The sequence below is a fragment of the Rhinoraja longicauda genome, chromosome 8 (assembly GCF_053455715.1).
Source record: "Rhinoraja longicauda isolate Sanriku21f chromosome 8, sRhiLon1.1, whole genome shotgun sequence".
NCBI classification, from domain to species: Eukaryota; Metazoa; Chordata; class Chondrichthyes; order Rajiformes; family Arhynchobatidae; genus Rhinoraja; species Rhinoraja longicauda.
Genome location: NC_135960.1, coordinates 61,788,560 through 61,815,241, shown reverse-complemented (window position 1 = coordinate 61,815,241; position 26,682 = coordinate 61,788,560). Strand labels below are relative to the sequence as shown.

Sequence of the window (26,682 nt, the reverse complement as noted above, 5' to 3'; positions counted from 1 at the left end):
ACTCTGTGGGTCAACTAACAAAATAGGAAGATAAAATGTGTTACTGTTTTGGAGATAGGATCAGACCAAGTAACTATAGGGTAGGCACTCTTAACATTTCTGTGGGAAAAAGTTTGGAAAAGGCTCTGAAGTTCTAAAGTCCTGTATAAATTGTTTAAAAAAACTGAAAATAAATAAAGGCCAAACAGCACGGATTTATGAAAGAACGGCAATGTTTTAATGACATTCTTCAGGAAATAACAGGGAATATATATGTGGTTAACCTATGATGTAATCTAGTGAAAGTAAGGCTATTTCCTGTTGGGCTTAACAATGTTCTGTACCAGGGCCCTTGCTTATTGGTGATACATATCAAACCTATACCTCAATTTAGGAGGTACAGCTGGGAAGTTTGTAAGTGATGCAAAAAATTGCATGTGGTTAATTCCTTGAAAGAGCTATACACCATATGAAGGTTGCACAAAATAGTCAGGTAGAAACAAAATTAGCAAAAACTATTTAATCCAAAGAATTATGAGGTAATGAATTTGACGGGGAAAAGGGTAATCAAAGACATTAAATGGAAGATGGAGCAAAATGCAGAGAGAGAGGTGGGTATTGGAAAGCATATCTATGGATTCTTAAAGATGGCAGAAAAATGTAAATGTAGCTTAGAATGAACGAAAGATAAATTCCTTTGTTCAACAAATCATGGAATGTGTATTATTTATAAAGCTAGAACTGCATAAAATACTGATGAGGCTACACTCTATGTAGTTTTGGTCACCTCACAACTTCTATCGGTAACAGTTTTAATGCAACTTGCCTCCGAATCCAGATAGCATGAAGAGAATTATGGAAATCTTGCGGGAAGCTGAGTTGTAATGAAACATTGCTTGGGCTCATGTTACTTTCTTCGGAACAAGGACAACTGATTGCCGATTTAATTGAGATCATGAGAGGTTTGAAGAGGAAAACCGATTTCTCCCAGAAAAAGAATTGAATAACCAAGAAGTCGTAGATTGAAAGTAATTGGTCTATAAGAAGCAAGAGTAGACTATTTGGCCTCCTTGTGTATGCATTCTCCATTTGAATAACGCTGATCTTTCACTCAATGTTATAATACTGCATACATTTCTGTGATTCCAGGAAGCAACCAAATTACATCCTCTGATTGTAGGCTGTGGTTAACACAAAGAACTAAATTACACAATAGTCACAGAACTTTAAAAACAATATACCATGCAAAACATATTTGGATGATGTTCTCTGTAACTGCAAGCCCAGCAGAGGCAGCTTCAGAAGGAAATTGGGAAAAAAAAATCTTAATTTAATATTTACATGTTTTGACAGCAACTTAAAGAACAGAAATCATCAGCAGGAACTAAAGGAAATGAGGTAACATTTTCTTATATGCTTTCGATTAATTGAGTTGCACTTAAGTAGTCGGATAACGGGGAGGGCATTTTCTAAAAGCAACAACAAATGACAAAGCTAAGAAAGCTAAATTATTTGATTCTGAAAGCAAATGATTATTTTGTCTGGTTACAAAGTCAGCAACAAAATTTAAAATTATAACTGGGAGTGAGGAGAAAGGTTAGAATAAATTTTCTAAGACAGCACGGTGGCGTGGCGGTAGAGTTGCTGCCTTACAGCACTTTCAGCGCCAAAGACCCGGGTTCAATCCTGACTACAGCACTGTCTGCACGGAGTTTGTACGTTCTTCTTGTGATCTGTGTGGGTTTTCTCCGGGTGCCCCAGTTTCCTTCCACACTCCAAAGACGTACAGATTTGCAGGTTAATTAACTTGGTGTAAATGTGAAAATGTCCCTAGCGTGTGTAGGATGGTGTTAATGTGCGGGGATCGCTGGTCAGTGCGGACTCGGTGGGCCGAAGGGCCTGTTTCCACGCTGTATCTCTAAACTAAAACTAAACGTAACATAGTAACAAATTTCTTTAATGCAGAGTTTCAATGAATACCTGAATAATCAGGCTAATTGGGAACAAGAGTCGTCCACTCTCTTTCATTTTGTATTTTCTAATCTATTGGAACAATTCTCAAATCCAGGCTCTGTTGGAAAATTGAAACCAATTCATCCACAAACTCTTGAGCCATTCCCTATAAAATCCTAGGATGAAGTCTATCAGGATTCAGAGACCAGTCAGCCTGCAACTCCAACCATTTGGACAACACAAGATGCACAAAGTCTCTTTCCTGCCCACACTTAATGAATCGAGGATCAGAGGACATAGGTTTAAGGTGAAGGGGAAAAGATTGAATGGGAATCTGAGGGGTAACTTGTTCACACACAGGGGGGAGGGTGTATGGAACAAGCTGCCAGAGGAGGTAGTTGAGGCTGGGACTATCTCAACATTTAAGAAACAGTTAGACAGGTACATGGACAGGACAGGTTTGGAGGGATATGGACAAATGCGGACAGGTGGGACTTGTGTAGCTGGGACATGTTGCCGGTGTGGGCAAGTTGAGCCAAGGGGTCTGTTTCCACACTGTATCACTATATGACTACTTCCCTGGTGATTATAATTTTCTTGAGTTGAATTGAATTCTTCTTTTCCTGATTGCAGCTATTTCTGGATGTTACTTATACCCTCCACAGTGAACACTGATGCAAAATACCAGTTTAATTCATTGGCCATCTCTTTATATTTTGATTACTAATTATCTAGACTCTGTTTATTCACAATTCACAGAATTCACAATTCTTTTTAAACTAATGTCATTAAGTCATATGGAACAGACCAATCATGCCAACCAAGACACCCTTTCTTAGCTAAACCCATTTGCCCCCATTTGGCCCATATCCCTCTAATTCTTTCCTATCCATGTGCCTGTCCAGTCTTTCAAATACTGTTCCAGCACTTACCTCATTTGGCAGCTCATTCCATATACTCACGAGCCTCTATGTGGAAAAAGTTGCCCCTCAGATACCCATTAAATCTTTCCGCTCTCGTCTTAAATCTTTGTCCTCTGGTTCTCAGGTGTGTGGAATGCTTTTCTGAGAAGAATAGTGGAGCAGCAATGTCAGCTGGGTGCACATGATAGAACCCTCTCTCCAAGCAAAGATACTAGAGGAACAAGATAGACCACTCGACCCTAAAAACCATAGTACGTCAAGGTGCCCTTTTAGTAGGCAGAAACTTGCAGGAACATTTAAAAAGAAATATAACAAAAATCTGTGAATTGATAGATGAGATATATTCTGCATTTTAATGGTTTCATCACACATACTGTTCTCCCAAAACACTGATTACACTGCGATTACACTACATAATGGACGGCGGGTTTTGCCTACTAAAATGGCTCCTTTGTGTACTACACTTCAGTGTAGGCGATTTCAACGGAGTGGTCCATCTTGTTCCTCTAGTATCTTTGCTTCTAAGTCAGGGAGAAGAATGTTCAAAATGTACAGTGTAGTGTAGAAGACATGTTGCGCTGTCGAAACTAATTGCTTTTCAGATGTGACGTTAAAATTGAGACCAGATTTCAATGAGAAAGTTACCATGACATTATTTTCCCGTGCAAAGAAGGAGAATTTCCTAGTGTCCAATATGTATTGTTCAACATCACCAAAACTAGATTATAAAGTCATAATCAATCTGATCTGTTGATGGCATTTTCTGGGAGTAAATTGGTTGCCACATTCCCAACTTCACAGCAAAATATTTCAAAGTGCTTTGATATCCTGGTATCATCAAGGTTACAATATAAAAGCCGTTTTTTTCTCATTGGGTTTCAAAGATTATGGCATTAAAACATGGTTTAATCCATCATTGCCACAAGCTTCTATAGTTCTTTGGAAAAACAAGGAACTGCAGATGCTGGAATCTTGAGCTAAACGCGCAAAGTGCCAGAGTAACTCAGCGGGTGCTGCTGCTTTTCTGGAGGACATGGACAGGTGACATTTTGGATCGGGACCCTGCTTCTGAAGACTTCCATTTTTTTTTCTCCACTAATTCCAATTCGGAATGAAATGAAAATTGTTTTGTGGTGCTTTTTATGAGGTAGTTTAGACTTCATTGAACAATCAGATTTATTGCGTATAAAACCATAGCCAATTAATTGTCATTTTAATTGCAATTAATTTATTAGCCAAGTATGTAAAAACATACAAGGAATTTGATTTGCCATACAGTCATACCAAAAATGCAACAAGACATACAACTACATAAAAATTAACATGAACTTCCACCACAGCGCACTGTGATGGAAGGCAATAATGTATTATCTTCTTCCATCCTTTTCTCCTGTGGTCGGGGCAGTCGAACCATCCGCAGTCGGGGCAATTGAAGCTCCCGCAGTCGGCGATCGAAGCTCCCACGATCGGGGAGGTCGAATCTCCTGCGTTTGGAGCTCCTGAAGTCGATCCCTAACCAATAGACCACGTGCTCCACGATGATAGGTCCACAGGCTCCCACGGTTGGAACTCCCGAAGTCGATCCCTGACAAAGGGATCGCAAGCTCCACAATGTTAAGTCTGCAGGCTCCCGCGGTTGGAGCTCCCGAAGTCGATCCCTGACAAAGGGACCACCAGCTCCACGATGATAGGTCCACAGGCTCCCGCAGTTGGAGCTCCCGAAGTCGATCCCTGACAAAGGGACCGCCAGCTCCACGACGTTAGTCCGCAGGCTCCCGCGGTTGGAGCTCCCGAAGTCAATCCCTGACAAAGGGACCACCAGCTCCACGACGTTAGGTCGCAGTGCGGACGGAGATATGATACGGAAAAAGTCGCATCTCCCTCGAGGAAAGAGATAAAGAAATGTTCCCCCCGTCCCCCACATAATACAAAACTAAAGATACACCAAACATACACTTAACAACAGACTAAAAACAACAAAAGAAGAAAAGGAAGAGACACACTTGCCGAGGCTGCCATCGTAAGGCGCCATTAATTAGCAGTTTTCCTTTCTTAATCATTGCACCGGGTGGCGCAGCGGTAGAGTTGCTGCCTTACAGCGCTTGCGGCACTGGAGACCCGGGTTCAATTCCGATTACGGGTGCTGCCTGTACAGAATTTTGTACGTTCTCCCCATGGCCTGCGTGGGTTTTCCCTGAGAATCTTTAGTTTCCTCACACACTCCAAAGACGTACAGGTTTGTAGGTTAATTGGCTTGTTATCAGTGTAAATTGTTCCTCGTGTGTGTTGGATAGCGTTAATGTGCGGGGACCACAGGTCGGCCGGTGCCGAATGGCCTGTTTCCGCGCTGTATCAGTAAACTAAACTAAACTAAGGTAAATTAAATGAAATACAACAACCAAAGTGCTGCTGTATTTAGTGTATGTCTGTTTCTACCAAAGATTTGATTCTGTTCATTGTCTTTTCTCAACATGTCTTAATTTTACAGGGTCCTCTCATTGTCACTGAGGAGCTCCATTCAATAAATTTTGAAACACAGTTTTGTCATCAAGAACTAGTCATAGATTTAGAGGTGAGTTGATTCAAGCTATTATCAGTGTACTTCATGTATAACATTACATTAAAAATGCTGTTATGCAATATTATTTTTTAAAGCATGAGCCAGATGTGAGAAATCCACATGTTGATGACATTTTTTTTGCTCATTTCCAAATCTGCTTCACAAGAATTAACCATAAAATAAATTGGTAACTCTTCAAATCTTTATCACTGAGCACATGACTATAGGTACATGAGCATCACGTTGCTAATCATCGTACATCCATTGAAACATCAACACTGGAAATCTGTTCTGGCATCATTTTCTCCCTCTACTGATTCTGAATGGTACTTCACTTTTCTTTTCACCTCATATTTCGCTTGGGCAGCTTACACCCCAGCGGTATGAATGTTGACTTATCTAACTTCAAGTAACCCTTGCTTTCCCTCTCACTCCATCCCTCCCCCTTCCTAGTTCTCCGACCAGTCTGATTGTCACTGATTACTTTTTGCCTCCATTTACTTTGTTGTCACCTTCACCCAGCTAATAATGATCTATTCTACATTTTCCTTGATCTCCTCCTTCTTTGATGTCTCCTCGTTCTCACATCTTACACTTCCTTATCTCTGTATCTCCCCCTCCCCTGACTCTCAGTCTGAAGAAGGGTCTCGACCTGAAACGTCACCCATTCCATCTCTCCAGAGATGCTGCCTGAGTTCCTCCAGCATTTTGTGTCTATCTTCACTTTTCTTTAGCTTTCTCTATGTAATTGAATCATTTTTGTCTTCATTGTAAAGTTGTGACTCTTACTTCTGAATAACATTAATATTTTTTTCTGCAAATATCTCATTTCCCAAGCATTGCATCTTACATGATGCTATGCAAAGGTACTGTAAATGTTTGTTATTCATACGTTTCACCATTGTGTGCAATATTAAAGGAATAATACATCATTTACACGTGAAAATACAGATATGCTGTTAGTGCAGTTAGGCTAACAGAACTGGCATTAAAGATATTGAGAAGAAAAGTCAGTGTAAATTCACCAGATTTATAATAGGAATAGGAGATAGTAGTTGGGGGCAGATTTTGTACCCATCACTTGTCAGGCAAGAATAGTTAAAAAGTGAATCTGACTTCACAAGTTGCATTTCTCTCACTGGCTATTTGTGCAAACTGCCAGGGTTTAGGAGTTGTCAAAGTCACTTGCAATAGGCAGATGGGGATTTCATGAATGTTCAAAAGTCAGGCTTTGATTATATTAGTCAGGCGAGACTAGATATTGATGTGCTGCTGTGCACTCTATGTGTGGTATTGCCAACCACTCCACAGCTGGATCCACTGATTACCTAGGTTCCACTGCAAAATCTCCTCAAGGTATGCCTTCTTTGAAGAAGTTCTCCTCTCTCCGAAGAGAGTTCTGCAACAACCTCTCTCGCTGTCCCCCCCCACCCCCTCTGTGGCTCCACTCCACTGTCAGCTCTTGCTCCACTACTTCCTCTCACCTCTTTATACTGCCTCTCTCTTTAGGGTGGCACGGGTGGTACAACAGTAGAGTTGCTCTCTTTCAGCACCAAGGACCTGAGTTCAACCCTGACCACAGGTGCTGTCTGTATGGAGTTTGTACATTCTCCACGAGACCTGCATGAATTTTCTCCGGGTGCTCCAGTTTCCTCCCACACTCCAAAGACGTACAAGTTTGTAGGCTGATTGGCTTGGTAAAATTGTAAAATTGTCCCTAGTGTGTGTAGGATAATATTTATGTGCGGAGATCTCTGGTTGGCGCGGACTCAATGGGCCGAAAGGCCTGTTTCCGTGCTGTATCTAAACTAAACTAGACTGAACTCTCCCCCATACTCTTTCAATTTAGATTAAGGGCCCCAACCCAAAATGTCAACTGTTTATTGCCTTCCACAGATGTTGCCTGACCCATTAATTTCCTCCAGCAGTTTGTTTTTTTGCTATTAGTAACCCTAAATTAAAATAGAAAGGCTATAAAGTTGCATCTTCAAAAAGCCTTTTTGAAAGCTGTGTTTTTAAACACTTCATTAACAAAATAATATCACTGTGAATATCATGAGCAAAGATGTCACTGTTTTTCAGTTTGTGGCATTTATTTCCAGTGCATCACTTATTTTGATGACAAAATGCTGGAGTAACTCAGCAGGTCAGGCAGCATCTCAGGAGAGAAGGAATGGGCGACGTTTCGGGTCGAGACCAGTTCTTTGTACAGCATATGAACTTTTCACAATTTCATCATAGTTGCTGAGACAATTTGATAATTAAACTTTCCATATATATGTATGTGTATATATGTGTATATATATATATATATGTGTATATATATATATATATATGTGTGTGTGTGTGTGTGTGTGTGTGTGTGTGTATGTGTATATATATATATATAGATCCATCCATCTATAAAGACCCTTCCTGGGTTAGACACAAAATGCTGAAGTACAGTGGGACAGGCAGCATCTCTGGAGAGAAGGAATGGGTGACGTTTCAGGTCGAGATGTTTCAGGTTGGGTCTGAAGAAGGGTCTCGACCCGAAATGTCACCCTTCTCTCCAGAAGGGTGCCTGCCCCGCTGAGTTACACCAGCATTTTGTGTCTATCTTTAGTTTAAACCAACATCTGCAGTTCCTTCCTACACCTTTCCTGGTTATTAAAGTCTAAATGTAGATCTGTACTTTCCATGTGCTGTTAAACTTTATACATAGCAGTTAGCCTAGTTTAGAGACGCAACATGGAAACTGGCCCTTCGGCTCACTGAGCACGCAGGGCGACGATCACCCGTACACTTGTTCTATCTGACAAACTAGCGACCGTTTACAGAAACCATTAACCTACAAACCTGCGCACCTTTGGAGTGTGGGAGGAAACCGAAGATCTCGGAGAAAACCCCGACGGTCACAGAGAGAACGTACAAACTCCGTACAGACAGCACCCGTAGTCAGGATCGAACCCGGGTCTCTGGCGCTGCAGGACAGCAACTCTACCGCTGCATAATTGTCCCGCCTAATTTAATGCAACAGTATTCATTCAAAAATGTTCATTGAGAGAGCAATATTCATTGAAAAGGGAAACATTCTGTCATAGAAGGTTTGTGCTTCTCATAAAATATATGAGTAACTCTTCCACGAACTGAATTAATAATTTTTTTTTGTCTTTATTTTTAAACAACAGACCAGTTCTTTGCCTGTGGTGGTTATCTCAAACGTAAGTCAGCTGCCGAGTGGCTGGGCCTCCGTCATATGGTACAACATGTTAATGAATGATCCCAAGGTATGTTAATCAGGCATCTTTGTTTTCTTTAAGCCTGAAATTGAAAAAGAGGTACATCAATTAATATCCACCAGGGCATCTTGAAAGCTACTACACCATTAACTTGTTTGGCAGGGGGCTGAGTGTTGGAAACAGAAAATGTAGGTTCAGGCCAGGGGGTATTCAGGAAGGAAAAGCCAATGATACAGTGCAATGACAGGCAGAGTGTATTAGAAGCAGCAAAGAGCGCAAGCATCTGAGTGCACCATCAAATTGTGTCTGAGGCAGGAAGTCTGGATAGATAAAATATAGGCAAACAAGCTAAGAGAAATGTAGAATACAGCTCAGCATAAGGATTTTACTGGGGTCGGTGAACATGCAATAATTTAGTTTAGTTTAGAGATACAGCGCGGAAACAGGCCCTTCGGCCCACCGAGTCCGTACCGACCAGCGATCCCCGCACACACTAGGGACAATTTACATTTATACCAAATATATAGACCCAAGCCAATTAACCTACAAACCTGTGCGTCTTTGGAGTGTGGGAGGAAACCAAAGATCTTGGAGAACACCCACACAGTCACGGGGAGAATGTACAAACTCCGTACAGACGGGGTCGGGATCGAACACGGGTCTCCAGCGCTGCAAGCACTGTAAGGCAGCAACTCTACTGCTGTGCCACTGTGCCACCCTAAAGTTGGTTAATTTAGCATGTATGTGAATGCATGGAATGTGGTTGGAGTGTTATCACCTCAATAAGGTTGGTGAACTACAGACATGGATAACCACAAGGGAATATGATGAGATGGCGATCACAGAAATTTAGCTCAAAGAGAGGGAGGCTAGGCAGTAAATATTACCTGGATACAGCGTGTTCAGGAAGAATAGGGAGCAAAGGAAATGAGGAGGGGTTGCAGTATTGATTAAATAAAGTATTACAGTGTTGGAAAGAGAGGGTGTTGCAAAGATAGAATTTGATTAAAGCTACACGAAAGTTGAGGTAATATTACACTGCTGAGCGCATTATATAGATCATCCACCAAATGGGAGTCAAGAGTGTTTTATTGTCATATGTCCCGAAACGGAACAATGAAATTCTTACTTGTAGCAGCACAAGTAATCAGAGTACTCTGTAAACAGAGCAAGGTACTCAAAGAACCAAATAATCCAATAGGCTAGAGGGAAGATCAAAAACGATGTAGTGGTTATAATGGTAGACTTCAATTATCCTAATATAAACTAGGATAGTAATGGTGCTCACAGCAGAGAAGATGAAGAGTTTCTAAAATGTATCCAAGATAATTTCCCAGGGTGGTATGTCTTAACGAGGAAAGAAGGTTTGCTGGCTTTTGTTCAGGGATATGATGTCGGTAAGGTGCACCAGGTTTTAGAGGGGAAGTAAAAATGGAGATGATGATCATAAGATTTAGGATGGATTCCTTGAAGTTGGGTCTGTAAACTAAAGGGATGCTTGTATTCAGATAATTAAGATCCTAACGAAGTCTGACAGGATCGATGTTTGACCGAAGTGGGAAGGTCATAAGCAAGGAGACATGGCTACAAAATAAGGTGCTGGTCATCTAAATATGAGATATGTAGACATTTCTTCTCAGAGGATAATAGCTTCTCTGCCCCAAGAGTAGTGGAAGGCAGGGCATTAGAGATATTTAAGGTTGAGATCGAGAAATATATGAAAGGTTGAGGTTTATGGGGACCTGGCACAGAGAATGAATTGAGGCCAACATAGATCAGCCATGATCAAGGCAAGCTTGAGCTACCTGGTAGCCTCCTCTTGCTTCGAGTTTCTTGTGGTCTTGTGTTAGCTACAGAAAAAAGAAGCAATGCAAATTAAAAATAACTAATTGGAATAAGGCCAATTTCAATGGGTTGTGAGCATGGGCACAATGGGCCAAATGGCCTCCTGTGTGGCAACAATTCTACGATTGCACGATTCGCTCCATGATTTTTTGCAGTGTTCTGTGGTTAAAAATGTTTTCTTTTTAATTAATTTTCAACATTTGATCATTTTCGAAAAGAATGACATTTATTGCCCATGACCATTTTGCCCAGATTATTAATTAGAAACTTGTAAGAGCAGTTTATTTCCTGCCCTCTGCCCTTTCATACCCACTGTTATCAATCCCAATCTACCCCCGTATCTATTGCTAGCTAAAATCCACGGATTTCCTTGTTTGTCACTCTTGCATGACCCCGCAAACGTTGACACTTTTTCTCCATGCCACATCCAACGTCCTTCACATCACCCCATCTCCAGTGTGCTCAGGAAAATCTAATCCTTTTTGCTTTTTACCTTTAGCAGTCCGCAAACATTATATCTGTATCCATTTACTACTTGCCCAATGGCTCACCACCCTGCCAGTTCTTGCCCTAGGATTCTGTAGGCAGGACCATATTTTCATCATTCAGTGCTTCCATGATCTGAGGCTGCCTTGGCTCCTATTTCACCTCCTCCCCAAAGTTACCTCGTGCTAGTTTCTGTTAGTTGGGTTTGATAATTAAAGAAAAAAACTACAGCAGAAAATGATAGAAAAATCGTGCTATGCTCCGCAAAGAAAAGAAGACTGAGTAGACAAATAGAAAGCAAGATTGGGCGGACAGCCAACAAAAGTCTTTTCAATCATAACGGGGTTTTGCACGAAATGGTGCTGAGCATGTTTTCTTCTTTTTGCTGATGGACGTGCTTTGTTCACGTGTTCCTGGTTCTTGATTTCCAGTAAGATTGTTATGCACCCTTGCAATCTTTCAGAACTTGACTTTGTTCACCATCCCTCCCACTGCCACTTGGAGCCAGCTGTCAGAGGTGCTGAGTTGGCAATTTGCATCTTACGTGGGTCGAGGCCTGAATACCGATCAGCTCAACATGTTGGCGGAGAAGCTGCTAGGTGGGTAAAAATAAATCCACTGCTTGGTAACGGATTGCCTGGATTTTGCTGATACATCTCAGTGCATAATTACAATCAATGCAGTTGGCATCAACAAAGAGAAGGGAATGAGTTGAAGTTCAAGAAATCCCGTGAAAAACGAAGGCATCAACTCCTTGTTGGTGCCACTCTGGCAATGTTTCTGCAGGCTCAATATTATCATCATTTTCTATTTATTTATTTATTTATTTCCCGGTCAATACAATACAACAGATTGACAATACAGTTGTGAAAGTTAAATAGTTCGAAATCTTTGTATCAAAAATAAAACAATATAATCACACATGATATTTTCTGACTGAAACAAAAAGGTGTAGACAGAAGCCAAAGTTTATTGTGCCCACCCTTAATACTTAACAAAATATAATTTTTAAAAAACACAATATCATAAGTCAGAAGCAGATAAACAAAACTTAGAATATTAGGTAACTGGAATGAGCTCCTGGTTGGGTGATAGACCCAATAAAAATATTCACAAAATGCTGGAGTAACTCAGCAGGTCAGGCAGCATCTCGGGAGATCCCATGATACTCATTGGACTGCAATTATTTTGTCTGAACAATTTTCAACCGGCCTTTAAACAACTCCCCCATGTAAGATGGGGTCTTGCCCAATGGCAATTGCTTCCATTGTACCCTCCCAAGCTGCTGCTTAATAACATTGAGCTTTACCTGACTCCAACTTATGCCTTCCCACAAGATTCAATATTCTCCCTATTCAAAACAATCTTTAAAAAAGTGGTGTAGGAAATAACTGCAGATGCTGGTTTAAATCGAAGATAGACACAAAATGCTGGAGTAACTCAGCGGGACAGGCAGCATCTCTGGAGAGAAGGAATGGGTGACGTTTCGGGTCGAGACCCTTCTTCAGGCTGATGTCAGGGGAGAGAGGGAGATACATAGATAAGGAAGTGTAAGGTGTGAAAACAGGACAAAGGGGATAGAGATCAAGGCAAATGCAGAATAGATCATTGTTAGCTGGGAGAAGGTAACAACAAAGCAAACAGAGATAAAACGTTTTATTCACAAAATGCTGGAGTAACTCAGCAGGTCAGGCAGCATCTCGGGAGAGAAGGAATGGGTGACGTTTCGGGTCAGAAGGGTCTCGACCCGAAACGTCACCCATTCCTTCTCTCCCGAGATGCTGCCTGACCTGCTGAGTTACTCCAGCATTTTGTGAATAAAACGTTTTATCAAACGTAGTGGGTGACAATCAGACAGGTCGGAGAACTGGGAAAGGGGGAGGGATGGACAGAGAGGGAAAGCAAGGGTTACAAAGTCAGAGCGGAGTTGTGATCACTATCCCCAAAATGCTCTTCCACTGAAATATCAGTAACTGGGCCAATTTTAAAAATCTGAACTGGATGGATCTTGCACTGTACATGGCTGAAGCTGATCTCCAAATATAGGTTTCTATTTAATTTTCACTGGGCTAAGAGCAGTGAAGAGTTACATCAAGTTCCACAGCGCCTTCTCAACGCACTGCTGCATACTCCATTTATGATTGACTTTACCGCGGCTCGAATGCAGAGGCCTTTCTGCCCATCAGACTAGTCCAGATTAAACTTAACCTCCTGGCATTGCCTTCACATCATTTCATTTCCAACTGAGTAGGTTGCAAATGAGGTTTACAAGTGGAGGTTTACAAGAATGATCCCAGGAATGAATGGGTTAACATATGATGAGCGTTTGACAGTACTGGGCCTGTACTCGCTGGAGTTTACAAGGGTGAGGGGAACCTCGTAGATACTTACCGAATAGTGAAAGATTTGGATAGAGTGGATGTGGAGAGGATGTTTCCACTAGTGGGAGAGACTAAGACTAGAGGTCACAGCCTCAGAATTAAAGGATGTTCCTTTAGAAAGGAGATGAGGAGGAATCTCTTTCATCAGAGGGTGGTAAATCTGTGGGATTCTTTGAAGGCAGTGGAGACCAAGTCAATGGATATTTTTAAGGCAGAGATTGATAGATTTTTGATTAGTACGGATGCCTGGGGTTATGGGGAGAAGGCAGGAGAATGGAGTTAGGAGTGAGAGATAGATCAGCCATGATTGAGTTGACTTGATGGACCGAATGGACTAATTCTGCTACACATTTTAAGGAACGATAAAACCCAAATCTCCAATTACAAAGTGTAATTTTGAACGCTCAGCTTTGTTAAAAGGATGTGAATGGCGCCATCTACTGTAGACACAAGAGTCTGCTGATACTGTCAAGAGTATTTTATTGTCATATGTCCCAGATAGAACAATGAAATTCTTACTTGCTGCAGCACAACTGTACTCTCCGACATAGGAGTATACCCGCGAGCATGCTCCACTTTAGAATAAAATTAGATTAGCTGTCAAAATTCAGAGGAGAAATGTTTAAAAAACGCCACAAAGTGAATGAGTAATTGGGACTGAGCTAAAAGGTGGTTTCATGAAGGAATAGCCACTCACCTGCAAAGCAAATGACTAGAGGTTAAATATAAATGACCAGAGATTAAGCAGTGAAACTTTGAATATCAGTAATCCTTTACATTAATTTCTGAGTGTATTTTTCCCCTACGAAGAGGCTGTAACATTCCTACCCCTCCCAATAAATGAGGAAAAACTTTTTCTCCCAGAGAGTTGTGAATCTTTGGAATTCTCTGCCACAGAAGGCAGTGGAGGCCAATTCACCGGATGTTTTCAAGAGAGAGTTAGATATAGCTCTTTGGGCTAACGGAATCAAGGGATATGGGGTGAAAGCAGGAACGGGGTACTGATTTTGGATGATCAGCCATGATCATATTGAATGGCGGTGCTGGCTCGTAGGGCTGAATGGCCTACTCCCACACCTATTTTCTATGTTTCTATAAGGACCAGTAAGTCTCAAAGGAAAACCAGGTTGGGAGAGGTGAAAGAATATGCTGATGGGTTGAAAGGCAAGTAGGAGAACTAGTATGTGGATAGTCCAACCCGAGAAGGGAACATGCTGGATCTTGTCTTGGGAAATGAGCCTGGCCCAGTGACTGATGTTTCAGTAGAAGAGCATTTTGTGGATAGTGATCACAACTCCACAAGTTTTAAGATTGTTTTGAATAAGGAGAAAGCTGAATCTTGTGGGAAGGTACTAAGTTGGAGTCAGGCAAAGCACAACTCCAACTGTTTGTGCAATTAGGTAGCGGGGGGGGTGGGGGTACACTGCAAGCAATTGATATTGGGTAAGTCCACATCTGACATAATGGAGTTGTTTAAAAGCCAGTTGATCAAAGTTCAGGCCCAGTATGTTCCAATAAGGAAGAGGGATAAAGATGGCAAAGTGAGGGAACATTGACTGATCAAAGAGGTTGTAAATTTGATCAAAAAGAAAAAGGCAAGTCTTATGATGATGGAATCAGACAGGACCTTTGAGGAATATTAAGAAAGGAGGAATGAATTTTAGTGGGTGATTAGAAGGGCCAAAGGGGGCACAAGATGACTTTGACAAGTCGGATTAAAGAAAATCCCAAAGCTTTTTATACCTACATTAAAAACAAGAGGGTAACCAGGGAGTAGGTGTTGCTCAAGGATAAATTAGGGAATTTGTGTTTGGAGTCTGGAGGTGAAGGCAAGGTACTAAACGAGAACTTGGCATCTGTTGTCACCAAGGAGAAGTACATGAGGGATGGCGAGATGAGTGTGGAGAACATTAACATGCAAAGGCAGTTTGAGATTAAGAAGATGTTGGGGCTCTTGGAGAGCATTAAGGTGGGTAAATCCCCAGGACCTGATGGGATTGATCCCAGATGATTGAGAGAGGCAAGGGAGGAGATCGCAAGAGCTTGAGGAAGATCTTTGCGTCTTCTCTAGCCGCAACCAAAGTCCTGGAGTTCTGGCGAGTGCTAGTGTTCCTTTAATTAAGGAAGGAAGAGGAGAATATCCAGGTAATTATGGGCTGGTGAGCCTCACGTCAGTGGTGGAGACGTTATTCAAGAGGATTCTTTGGGATAGGATTTACTCCCATTTGGAAGAGAATGGGTTCATTGGGAAGAGTCAGCATGGCTTTGCACATAGCAGATCGTGCCTTACCAAATTCGAGCCAGCACCGCCATTCACTGTGATCATGGCTGATCATTCTCAATCAGTACCCCGTTCCTGCCTTCTCCCCATACCCCCTGACTCCGCTATCCTTAAGAGCTCTATCTAGCTCTCGCTTGAATGCATTAAGGTGATTGATAAAGGTGGGGCAGTGGAAGTGCTCCACAAGGATTTTAATGGCATTTTATATAATTCCACAATGCGAGGTTGATCCTGAAGATTAAGATGCACGGGATTAACAGTCATTTGGTTGTGCGGATTCAGATCCGGCTTACTGATAGAAGACAGAGGTTTGCGGTGGAAGGATATGGCCTTGTCATCATGTTCAGCACAGACACTGTGGGCCAATGGGCCTGTTGTACTGTGTTGTACTGTCTTGTGTTGTACTGTTCTATTCCATCACCAGGCACATCCTGCCCTCTCAGCATCCTGAAGTCCTGTGCTGTTCATTTTGAACTCCTTGGCCTTTCATCCAGATGCATCAAATATTCCCCTTCGCACACTTCCCCAACAGCAGGAGACACAACACCAGTTTTGTTTTGCCTGCTCCTTTGTTGCTGGCCATGGATCCAAACAATTCTTCCAGGTGAAGCAGGGATTCACTTGCACGCCTGGTAATTTGGCAAAGTGCATTCAGTGCTCACAATGAGGTTTGGAGAAACCAAATACAGACAGGTTGATTGACTTTAGACTTTACTTTGGAGAAACAGCATGGAAACCGGCCCTTTGGCCCACTGAGTCCGCGCCCACCAGCGATCACCCCGTAAACTAACGAGCACTATCCTACGCACTATGGACAATTTAAAATGTATAGAAGCCAATTATTCTACAAACCTGTACGTCTTTGGAGTGTGGGGGGGAAATCCCATGCGGTCACGGGGAGAATGTCCAAGCTCTGTACAAACAGCGCCCATAGCCATGCTCAAACCCGAGTCTCTGACGCTGTAAGGCAGCAACTCTGCCGCAGAGCCACTGTATCACCCGAGAGATTGTTTTGCATAACATCTCCCTTCAAACTGCAAAGGCAGTGTTGGGTATGGGAACCTGATTTAATATGAAACGACTTTTAATATGAAATGACTTGCGCGATTGTACGCTTGCGCAGAAAAGACTTAAGGTGGCGCTAACACGAATACCGGCACGTTTGAATACTTGTGTATGTCCGAGATTTATTCATAGTCCAATTACAGCACAAATACACAACAATTTGGCGACGAGGATGGGCTTCCTCTAACAGGGACAGATTGCGGTCATTTTGAAGTTTTCGCACGACCGAACATGAAGTAAATGACGCGGTATGTAATTGGAAAATGTGGAACGCACGTTCGAGAGTGCAAGTCAACCCATCGATGCAACCTACTGTACAAGCAGTGCTGCCGTGCAGCGCAGCACATAGAGGCAGCCATCGCCAGCAGAACATCAATCATGTTCGCTTGCCAGTAATAGCTAAGCCACCCAAGGCCCAAGTTCAGCCGCCGCCATTTTGTCCCCAGCAACCGCCACCGACGGCGAGTGTCCGAGTATCGGAGAGCAGAGCAGCGACGGTGATAACGGTTAAATAGTGTTGTTGTGAACCGAGTATTAATAGTGTAACCATGGCTAATCCAATTGTTGGGAATGTGCCCCAGTTAGAATCTGGTTATACTTTTGAGGAATGGACTGAAGTCTTGGAGGCGTGGTTCACTTCAAACGATATCACGTCAGAAGAGAAGAAAAGAGCATTGTTCCTTACAGGTTTAGGAAGCAAGGGTTACCACACCCTACGAGCATTGCTGCAGCCAGCAAACCCGGAAGTAGAACATATCAGGAATGTAAGGATGCTTTAATTGCTCATTTCTCGCCAAAACCAACAGAAATAGTGCAAAGGTATTGACTCTATACCTGCACCCAAGCAAATGAAACAATCCCTCAGTTCATAGCAAAGCTTCGACATTTAAGTGAGGGGTGTAATTTCAAGGAACTGGAGAATATGCTCTTCTTCTTCTGTCGTGTGTCTTTTAGACCTGCAGCTCCGTTGAGGCGAGCCAGGCCAACGTGTCATCGTCCAGGTCAATCAGACCTCGTTCACCATTCGGTGGGCGGTATTTGGGGCAACTGGTGACTGTATGCTCCACTGTCTGTGTAGGATCCCCACACTTGCAGAAGGCACTGTCCACGAGACCCCACCTCTTCATCGCTACTCCATAGGTCCGACACCTGTCCTCAAGCGGTTGAGGGTTATCCACTGCTTTCGGGGCAGGTCCTGGCCAGGGACGTCCATGGGTTCACCGATGCAGCGGTGCAGTGTTCTGCTGACTTCCACTGGTCTCTCCATCTCGTCTTGACCCAGGTGGCCTTGGAAGTGTCGACCGGTGTTGTACAGAGCAGCTCGTGGGCTTGCATGGCAAAGGGGCGCCGTGACTTGAGGCGCACATGTCGTGGTGTTGAAGACAAAGACAGCCTCTACGCGGCCTCCCCCATGAGTAGTTTACAGCCTCATAAGCCCTTAAAGCAAAACTAATGCAGATCGCAAAACACCATCCCTCCCCAGGCCAGGCGGCACCATCAAATGCCGCCAACTGTCGTGGTTTAGCGCTACTGCAGCTCAACATTGAAGGCCTTACCATCGCCAAGCTCTACGCCATCGAACACATTGCCATCAAAAACAAGGTGACTATGGTTCTACTGCAAGAGACTCACATCGGAGAATATGCTGAGAGACAGATTGGTGGTAGGGTGTGCAGAGGTGAACATCCAGCGGAAACTGTTGGGTACACAAAGATTAACCTTTGAGAACGCAGTCAATATGGCGACAGCGATGGAGGTGGCCAAACAAGATGTAGCGCAGATCCAGAAGATCGGAAGGCCTCAAGAGGATACTACCTCCGTCAATCAGCTTCAAAGGAAGGCGTCTGAACTGCAGAAGACAAGGAGTCAACCAAGGACACGCAAAGACGAGGGTCACTACTCTAAGAAATGCTGGAGATGTGGTGGCAGCCACGAGCCAGCGAGGTGCAAATTTTGAGATTTCAGGTGCTCTGGAATGGGTCACACTAAGAGTCGGTGTGAGGCTGTCAGAGCCTACCAGCGGAGGAGAGAACAATCTCAGAAAAAAACTCGAAAGTTCACCATGATTAACACACAGAAAGGTCTCTTCGAGTATACCAGACTGCCCTTTGGGATATCCAGTGCACCAGCCATGTTCCAGAGAACAATGGAGAGTCTGCTAGCCGATATTCCTATGTGCAAGCCATACCTTGATGATATCATCATCAGCGGAAAGACTGACGAAGAAACCTGGAAGGGGTCCCGTCAAGACTAGAGACCAATGGGTTACGTCTGAAGAAGGAGAAGTGTGCACTGATGCGAGAGTCAGTTGACTATCTCGGACATCGACTGAACAAAAATTGGCTTCGTCCTCTTCAAGACAAAGTTGATGCGGTGCGGGAAGCCAAGCGGCCTGTGAACCAAAGCCAACTCCAGACATACCTCGGCTTACTGGGGTATTACAGGAAGTTTATACCCAACCTGTCACAGGAGATTGCACCATTGACTCAGATGCTGAAGGCAGAGTACAGATTAGCAGATTCAAAGAGTGGGAGGAGAAGCAGCAAGGCTGATTCCAAGTTCAAATGGGGAAAGGAACAAGAGCAGGCATTCCAGAGATCCAAGCGTCTTCTTCAGAGTGACAGTGTGCTGACGCATTACGATCCAGCCAAACCCATCCTGCTCCAAACGGATGCAAGCCCCTATGGCTTAGGTGCTGTGATAAGCCATGTTGAATCAGATGGACAAGAACACCCGATAGTTTTCGCTTCACGCACTCTCAGGCCCAGCGAAGTGAACTACACACAATATGAAAAGGAGGGTTTATCCATAATCTTCAGACGGAAGAAGTTCCACAAGCAGTTACATGGAAGGTCTGTCACCATTGTGACTGATCACAAGCCACTGATGGGACTCTTTGGAGACCACAAGCCTGCCAGCCCGATGGCCTCTGCTCGCGTAGCAAGATGGCATATGATCCTGTCTGCCTACAGTTACATAGTCCATTGAGAAGGCAAGAAACACCAGAATGCAGATGCGTTGTCGCGATGCCGATCCACGAAGAGGACTCTTCATGGAATCATCCGGAGCTCGCCGAGCTTGATGAAGCATCAGAGACACGCATCAACATGCTCACCGATCTGGGCACAGGAAGCGAAAAGAGCCACCAAGAAGGACAGAGTTCTCTCCGAGGTGAAGAACCACTTCATGGAAGGGTGGCCAGGTGCAAGGAATCTTCCAGAAGCAGTAAAGCCCTTTGCCAGCAAGAAAGAAGAGCTGTCAGTGGAGGATGATATAATCCTGTGGGGACCACGAGTGGTCATCCCAGATAATCTGGAGATAAGGACTAGAATCCTTGAAGAACTTCATAGCACGCACCTTGGCAGTGTGAAAATGAAGGCATTGGCAAGATCATACGTCTGGTGGCCAGGAATCAACAAGGAGTTGGAACAACAAGTGAGAAGTTGTCCAAGCTGTCAGCAGAGTCAGCATAGTCCTGTTGCAGCCCCAATCCATCCATGGGAGTTCCCTGAGAGACCGTGGAGTAGAATTCACTGTAACTATGCCAGCCTCGACAATGAGAATGTGCTGATTGTGGTCGATGCTCACAGCAAATGGATTGGAGCCATTCAAGTGAAACACGCAACAGCAGCAGCAACAGTGATTGCCCTGAGGCGGTTGTTTGCAACTCATGGGTTACCAGACATGGTGGTCACAGACAACGGTACAGTTTGTGTCTGAAGAATTTGCCAAGTTCCTCAGCAGCAACAACCTCTGCCACATTCAAACATCACCCAAGCACCCGTCCAGCAACGGACTAGCAGAAAGAGGGGTACAGACGGTGAAAGCAGATGTGAAGAAAGGAAAAGGAACAGACCTGGAACTAAAGATCCAGAAGTTCTTGCTGACGTACCGAGTCACACCTCAAGGAACGACTGGAAAGTCACCCAGTGAACTGATGTTCAGACGAAAGATCCGCACCAAACTTGACAGTCTGCGACCCGATCTCAGCAAAACTGTTCGAAGGAAGCATGCCTCAATGAAACAGGCAGCAGATCGAGGAAGCAAGAAGCGAGTCTTTGATGTGAATGATCATGTCATGGTCAAGAACTTTACATCAGGTCCCACTTGGCTTTACGGAATGATAGCAGAAGTCATCAGTGAAGTCCTGTACAATGTAAAGTCGAGTGAGGGAAGAGTCGTTCGTCGTCATGTCGATCAAATGAGAGCGTACTTGCCAAACAATGACGAACACACCCACTTCCAACAAAGAGAAGGGGTTCAACCAAACTATCCACTGATAGTTATGCCAACTCCAACCGTAGGTGTAGATCCTGGAAGCACTTCAGAGGGGGACGAACATTTAATCCACAGTGATAACAAAACATCACAACCAGAGCCGGAGATTGACGAACGTTTAATCCACAGTGATAACACAATATCACAGCCGGAGCCTGATATTTTACACCAAATGAATAATCCAACACAGACAGATAGACGCAGGTCTAATAGAATTACAAGAACACCTAAAAGATTTGAGGATTATGTTCTGTATAAGTGAACCTATGTATATACTAGCAATGTATTGTGTATTTTGTTTGACACATGTTCGTACGATATGCAGGTCTGTTGGTTGATATTATGTGACGATAGAAATGAAATTGTGTTACCTACCTCCATGTTAAAGGGGGAGGAATGTTGGGTATGGGAACCTGATTTAATATGATATGACTTTTAATATGAAATGACTTGCGCGATTTTGCGCTTGCGCAAAAAAGACTTAAGATGGCGCTAACATGAATACTTGTGTGTGTCCGAGATTTATTCATGGTCCAATTACAGCACAAATACATAACAGGCAGTCATATTCTTCCAATTGCCTGTCCGTTTAATTTCCATCCCACTGTCACTCTGACCTATCTGTCCATAACCTCCCACACCGTTCCAACAAAGCCTCATGTAAGATCGAAGATAGAAACAAAATGCTGGAGTAACTCAGCGGGACAGGCAGCATCTCTAGATAGAAGGAATGAATGGGTGACGTTTCGGGTCGAGACACTTCTTCAGACTGGCTAATGTAAGATCAACTTCTGTCTCGGCTGTTTCTGATCTGAAGTTTTTTCATCGATGAGATTAGTTCACATGTGTAGGAAGGAACTGCAGATGCTGGTTTAAACTAAAGATAGACACAAAAAGCTGGAGTAACTCAGCAGGTCAAACAGCATCTCTGGAGAAAAGGAATTGATGACGTTTTGGGTCGAGGTCTGTAGAACCTTGAAGGGTCTCAACCCAAAACGCCACCTATTCCTTTTCTCCAGAGATGCTGTCTGACACACTGAGTTACTCCAGCTTTTTGTGTCTAGATTAGTTTGGATGTTTTTTGTCTCTCCAGCATCTGCAGTTGTTTTCTTACACCAAATGTGGCCTGATCAGCGCCTTACAGAGCCTCAGCATGATACAAAATTTGCGAAGTGGTGGGAGGCAGAGGTGGTAGTGGAGGGTTGTTTTTCAGATTATTTGCCTGTGACTAGTGGCACGTTATGGGGTTGGGTGGTGGGTCCTCTGTTCTCTTCTGTCGTACATATGAATGACTTGGATAAGAATGTAGGCAGGATGACTAGGAAGTTTGGCGATGACACCAAAATCGGCAGTGTAGTGGGCGGTGAAAATGTTCTAAGTTTACAGCAGGGTATTGACCGACTGCGAAAGTGGTCAAAGGAGTGGCGGGTGGAATTTAACTTGGACAAGTACAAAGTGATGCGTTTATGGGAAGTTGTAGCAGGGTTGGACGTACACAGTGAATGCGGGCTTCTGAGGAATGCAGAGGAGGAAGTTCTTTCACCAGAGGGTGGTTAATGAGTTGAATTCATTGCCACAGATGGCTGTGGAGGCCAGGTCTTTGTATATTTTTAAAGCAGAAATTGATTAGTAACGTCAATGGTTCAATGGTACTTTATTTTCACATGTACCAAGATACAGTGACATTTTCTTTTTTTGCATATAGTTCAGTAAAAATATTTCATAAGCACATCTTAGATTCAGTACAAGTAAATAGGAATACTAGACCAAGTGGACCCGTTGGGCCCAAACCTCTCCTGCATTGGTGCAGCACCCTCTCCCCCCCCCTCCCCTCTCCCTCCCCCATCCCCTCCCCCTACCTCCTCTCCTCCCCCTCCCCCCCACTCCTCCATCCCTCCCTCCAACCCCTCCCTCCACCCTTCCCCTCCCCCCCCACTCCATCCCCCTCAACCACCCTTATCCTCCCTCCTCCCCCACCTCCCTCCCTCTCCCCCCCTCCCTCCACCCCCCTCCCTCTCCCTCCCTGGGAGATAGATTGAAACTTTAAAATGTGAATAACTTTAAAAATATAACACCAATTTCAATGAAACCTCTTCCATTAGCACCAAAGGGACAACGGTGAGTAAGGTGGGCCTTAAATTGTCGCGCTATTGTGTACCGTTTTGGCTGTATTTCTGGAACAAACAAACAAACAAACAAACAAACAAACGAGAGTTTTAGTATATAGATTACACCTAGACGGTATATGAGTCGCCCCAGGCCTGGCACCATTTTCAAATCCAAGTTGTTATAGTGCTTAACCAGGTTCTTAACTTGGCCAAAAAGGCCCAATGTCCTCGCAGCGGAGCAGGGTCGGCTTGGCCACGTGTAGCCGTTGGCCTCCTCTGCCGCTGCAGTTTGCGTCCAGTTTGAGTACTTGGCTTCTTGGAGCGGGGCCCGATGCAGCCGAGCCCCAGACGGCTGCAGGGCCTCCTGGCTGACGAGGGCAAATAAAACCATATGCCTTCTTCACCACCCTATTTACTTGCCACTTATAGTGAACTATGTACTTGTATTTTTCCATCGTCAAGTGGCACCGCTTCACACAGCCGGTTCGCTTCTCGGCCCTTTATTCCTTGCGTCCGCCATCACCATTGGGGCGGCACGGTGGCGCAGCAGTAGAGTTGCTGCCTTACAGCACCAGAAACCCAGGTTCAATCCTGACAACGGGTGCTGTCTGTTCAGAGTTTGTACGTTCTCCCCATGACCTGCGTGGCTTATCCCCAGGTTCTCCGGTTTCCTCGCACGCTCCAAAGACGTACAGGTTTGTAGGTTAATTGGCTTCAGTAAAAATTGTAAATTGTCCCTCGTGTGTAGGATAGTGCTGGTGTATGGTGATCCAGGCTGGCGGGGACTCAGTGGGCTGAAGGGCCTGTTTCCATGCTGTATCTCTAAAAAAAATTTAAAGACATCTTCAATCTCTTCAGTTCAGTTTAGTTTATTGCCACGTGTACCGAGGTACAGTGAAAAGCTAAAAGTGAAAGGGCAGCATGGTGGCGCAGCGGTAGAGTTGCCGCCTTACAGCGAATGCAGCACCGGAGACCTGGGTTTGATCCCGAATACGGGTGCTGTCTGTACGTTCTCCCCGTGACCTGCATGGGTCTTCTCCAAGATCTTCGGTTTCCTCCCACACTCCAAAGATGTACAGGTATGTAGGTTAATTGGCTTGGTAAATGTAAAATAATTGTCCCGAGTGTGTGTAGGATAGTGTTAATAAACAGGGATCGCTGGTCGGCGCGGAACCAGTGGACCGAAGGGCCTGTTTCCGCGCTGTATCTCTGAACTAAACTAAACTAATGTTGCGTGCTAACCAGTCAGTGGAAAGACAATGCATGAATGCCATCGAGCCATCCTCTCCGGCCCTTGTCTGTATTATGCTGCTGATTAAATTAGTTTCACTTTGTAACCGTGATGTGTGCCATGCAGAGGTTTTCTCACTTGCTCTCTGCATTGTATTTGTTTTAAAACGCTTATACAGAAGTTAAACGATTTGTGGAAATCTACACTTCTTACAATCACCACTCTCTGTGTGAAAAAATGATCTCCTTTAACTTTCTCCACTCTCGCTGTAAACTTTGTCTTCTAGTTCTAGACTGCCCCTCCTGGGGAAAAAGATGCTGTCCATTTAGATTTAGATTTAGAGGCCCTTCGGCCCATCGAGTCCGCGCCGCCCAGCAATCCCCGCACATTAACATCCTACACACACTAGGGACCATTTTTTTAAATTTTGACATTTACCCAGTCAATTAACCTACATACCTGTACGTCTTTGGAGTGTGGGAGGAAACCGAAGATCTCGGAGAAAACCCACGCAGTTCACGGGGAGAACGTACAAACTCCGTACAGACGGCGCCCGTAGTCAGGATCGAACCTGAGTCTCCGGCACTGCATTCGCTGTAAGGCAGCAACTCTACCGCTGCGCCACCGTGCCGCTCATCATCTCTCCTATCACTGCCCCTCGTTTTTATAAATCTCTATAAGGTCACCTCTCAGCCTATGTTCCAGAGATAATAAACTCCGCTTATTCAACCCATCCTTATAACTACAGACTTCCATTTCAGGCAAAAGCCTGGTGAATCTCATCAGCACTCCTCTCTCTATTGCTGCTATATCCTTCCTATTGTGTGGTGACCAGAACTGCACACAATGCTCCAAGTGTGGTCCGACCAGTGTTTTGTACAGTTGCAACATGATGTTCCAACTCGCAAACAATACCACGGCCTATGGAGGCAAGTATCCTAAATGCTTTTTTCACTACCCAATCCATCTGTGTTGGCACATTCAGGGATTATGGATTTGCACCTCACAGTTTCACCGTATATCAATGCTGCATAAGTCCCTGCCATATGCCGTACCTGAATTTGACTTCCAAAACTACTCACATTTGCCTGAATTGAACACCTCCTGCCACATATCTGAAGGGTAAATCTTTCACACAGAGGGTAGTTGGTATCTGGCATGAGTTGCTAAAGAGATGGTGGAAGGAAGAATAGTAGCAACATTTAAGAGGCATTTGGACAGTACATGGTTGAGCAAAGCATAGGGATATGGAATTAATCAGTATGGATGGATATGATGGCCAGCATAGATACGATGAACCGAAGGACCAGTTTTTGTTTGTTGTACAACTCTATGACATTGTGTGGTGAGGTTAAGGGACTATTTCTGTAGTGTATGGCTCTATAATTCTAAATTACCTGGAGTGCAGGTGGTTGTAGAGTTAATGAGATTTTGGTGAAAATAGGTTACAAAGAAAATATGTGGGGAATTTGTATTGCTCTGTGAGCCAGCATAGACTCAATGGGCCAAATAGCCTGTTACAATTTCATGTGCAAATATGAAAACTAGTTCTCAATTGCAAAATATGGTATTTGTAGGTGGAATAAATCACGTTGTTTATACATGTTATGAACAAAATGTGATTGGTCTAAATGTATGGCAGAATGCCATAACTACATTAGATTGATTATATGTTATCTGACACTAAACACCCTTCAAAGGCAAGTTTCAACATTGAAAATCCCCCAAAATCTGCAGAGGCTGGAAATGTAAAACAAAAACAAAATTGCTAGAAATACTTAGTGAGCAGGCCACACCCAGGGGAAGTGAAATGGGGTCAAGGTATTCTGTTAAAGTCCCTTCATCAGAACGTGGAAGGAGACAAGAGAAGCTTGACAATTGGAGGGAGGGTGGGGGTAAGGGCAATTATTTTATGGGACAAAACCTGTGGTGGCCATGTGGATAGGTTATAAACAAGGGTTATTCAGTTAATGAACAAATAGGAGCAGTTAGAGGTTGAGAACATAGACAACACAGAAGGCTGCCACAGAAGGGTGTGGAGGCCAAGTCAGTGGATAAATCTAAGGCAGAGATAGATGGATTCTTGATTAGTACGAACTTGAATTGCAAGTTGAATCAGGAGATAAAATTGGCGTGTCAAAAATGTAATGCTACGGTGGTTATGGGAGATTTCAACATGCAGGTAGACTGGGAAAATCAGGTTGGAAATGGACCCCAGGAAAGAGAGTTTGTAGAGTGCCTTCGAGATGGATTCTTAGAACAGCTTGTACTGGAGCCTACCGGGGAGAAGGCAATTCTGGATTTAGTGTTGTGTAATGATCCTGATCTGATAAGGGGACTAGAGGTAAAAGAGCCATTAGGAGGCAGTGAT

General features: G+C 43.8%; 1 protein-coding gene across 1 annotated transcript in view; it reads left to right on the top strand.

Moving 5' to 3' along the window:
* Nucleotides 1-26,682, top strand: part of stat4 (signal transducer and activator of transcription 4) — a 98,934-nt gene that overhangs the window by 52,526 nt on the left and 19,726 nt on the right. Inside the window, exons 14-17 of the mRNA XM_078404122.1 lie at nt 1,333-1,377; nt 5,344-5,427; nt 8,586-8,684; nt 11,431-11,566. Of these exons, the coding sequence (XP_078260248.1) occupies nt 1,333-1,377; nt 5,344-5,427; nt 8,586-8,684; nt 11,431-11,566 (364 nt within the window). The remainder of the gene's footprint in view (nt 1-1,332; nt 1,378-5,343; nt 5,428-8,585; nt 8,685-11,430; nt 11,567-26,682) is intronic.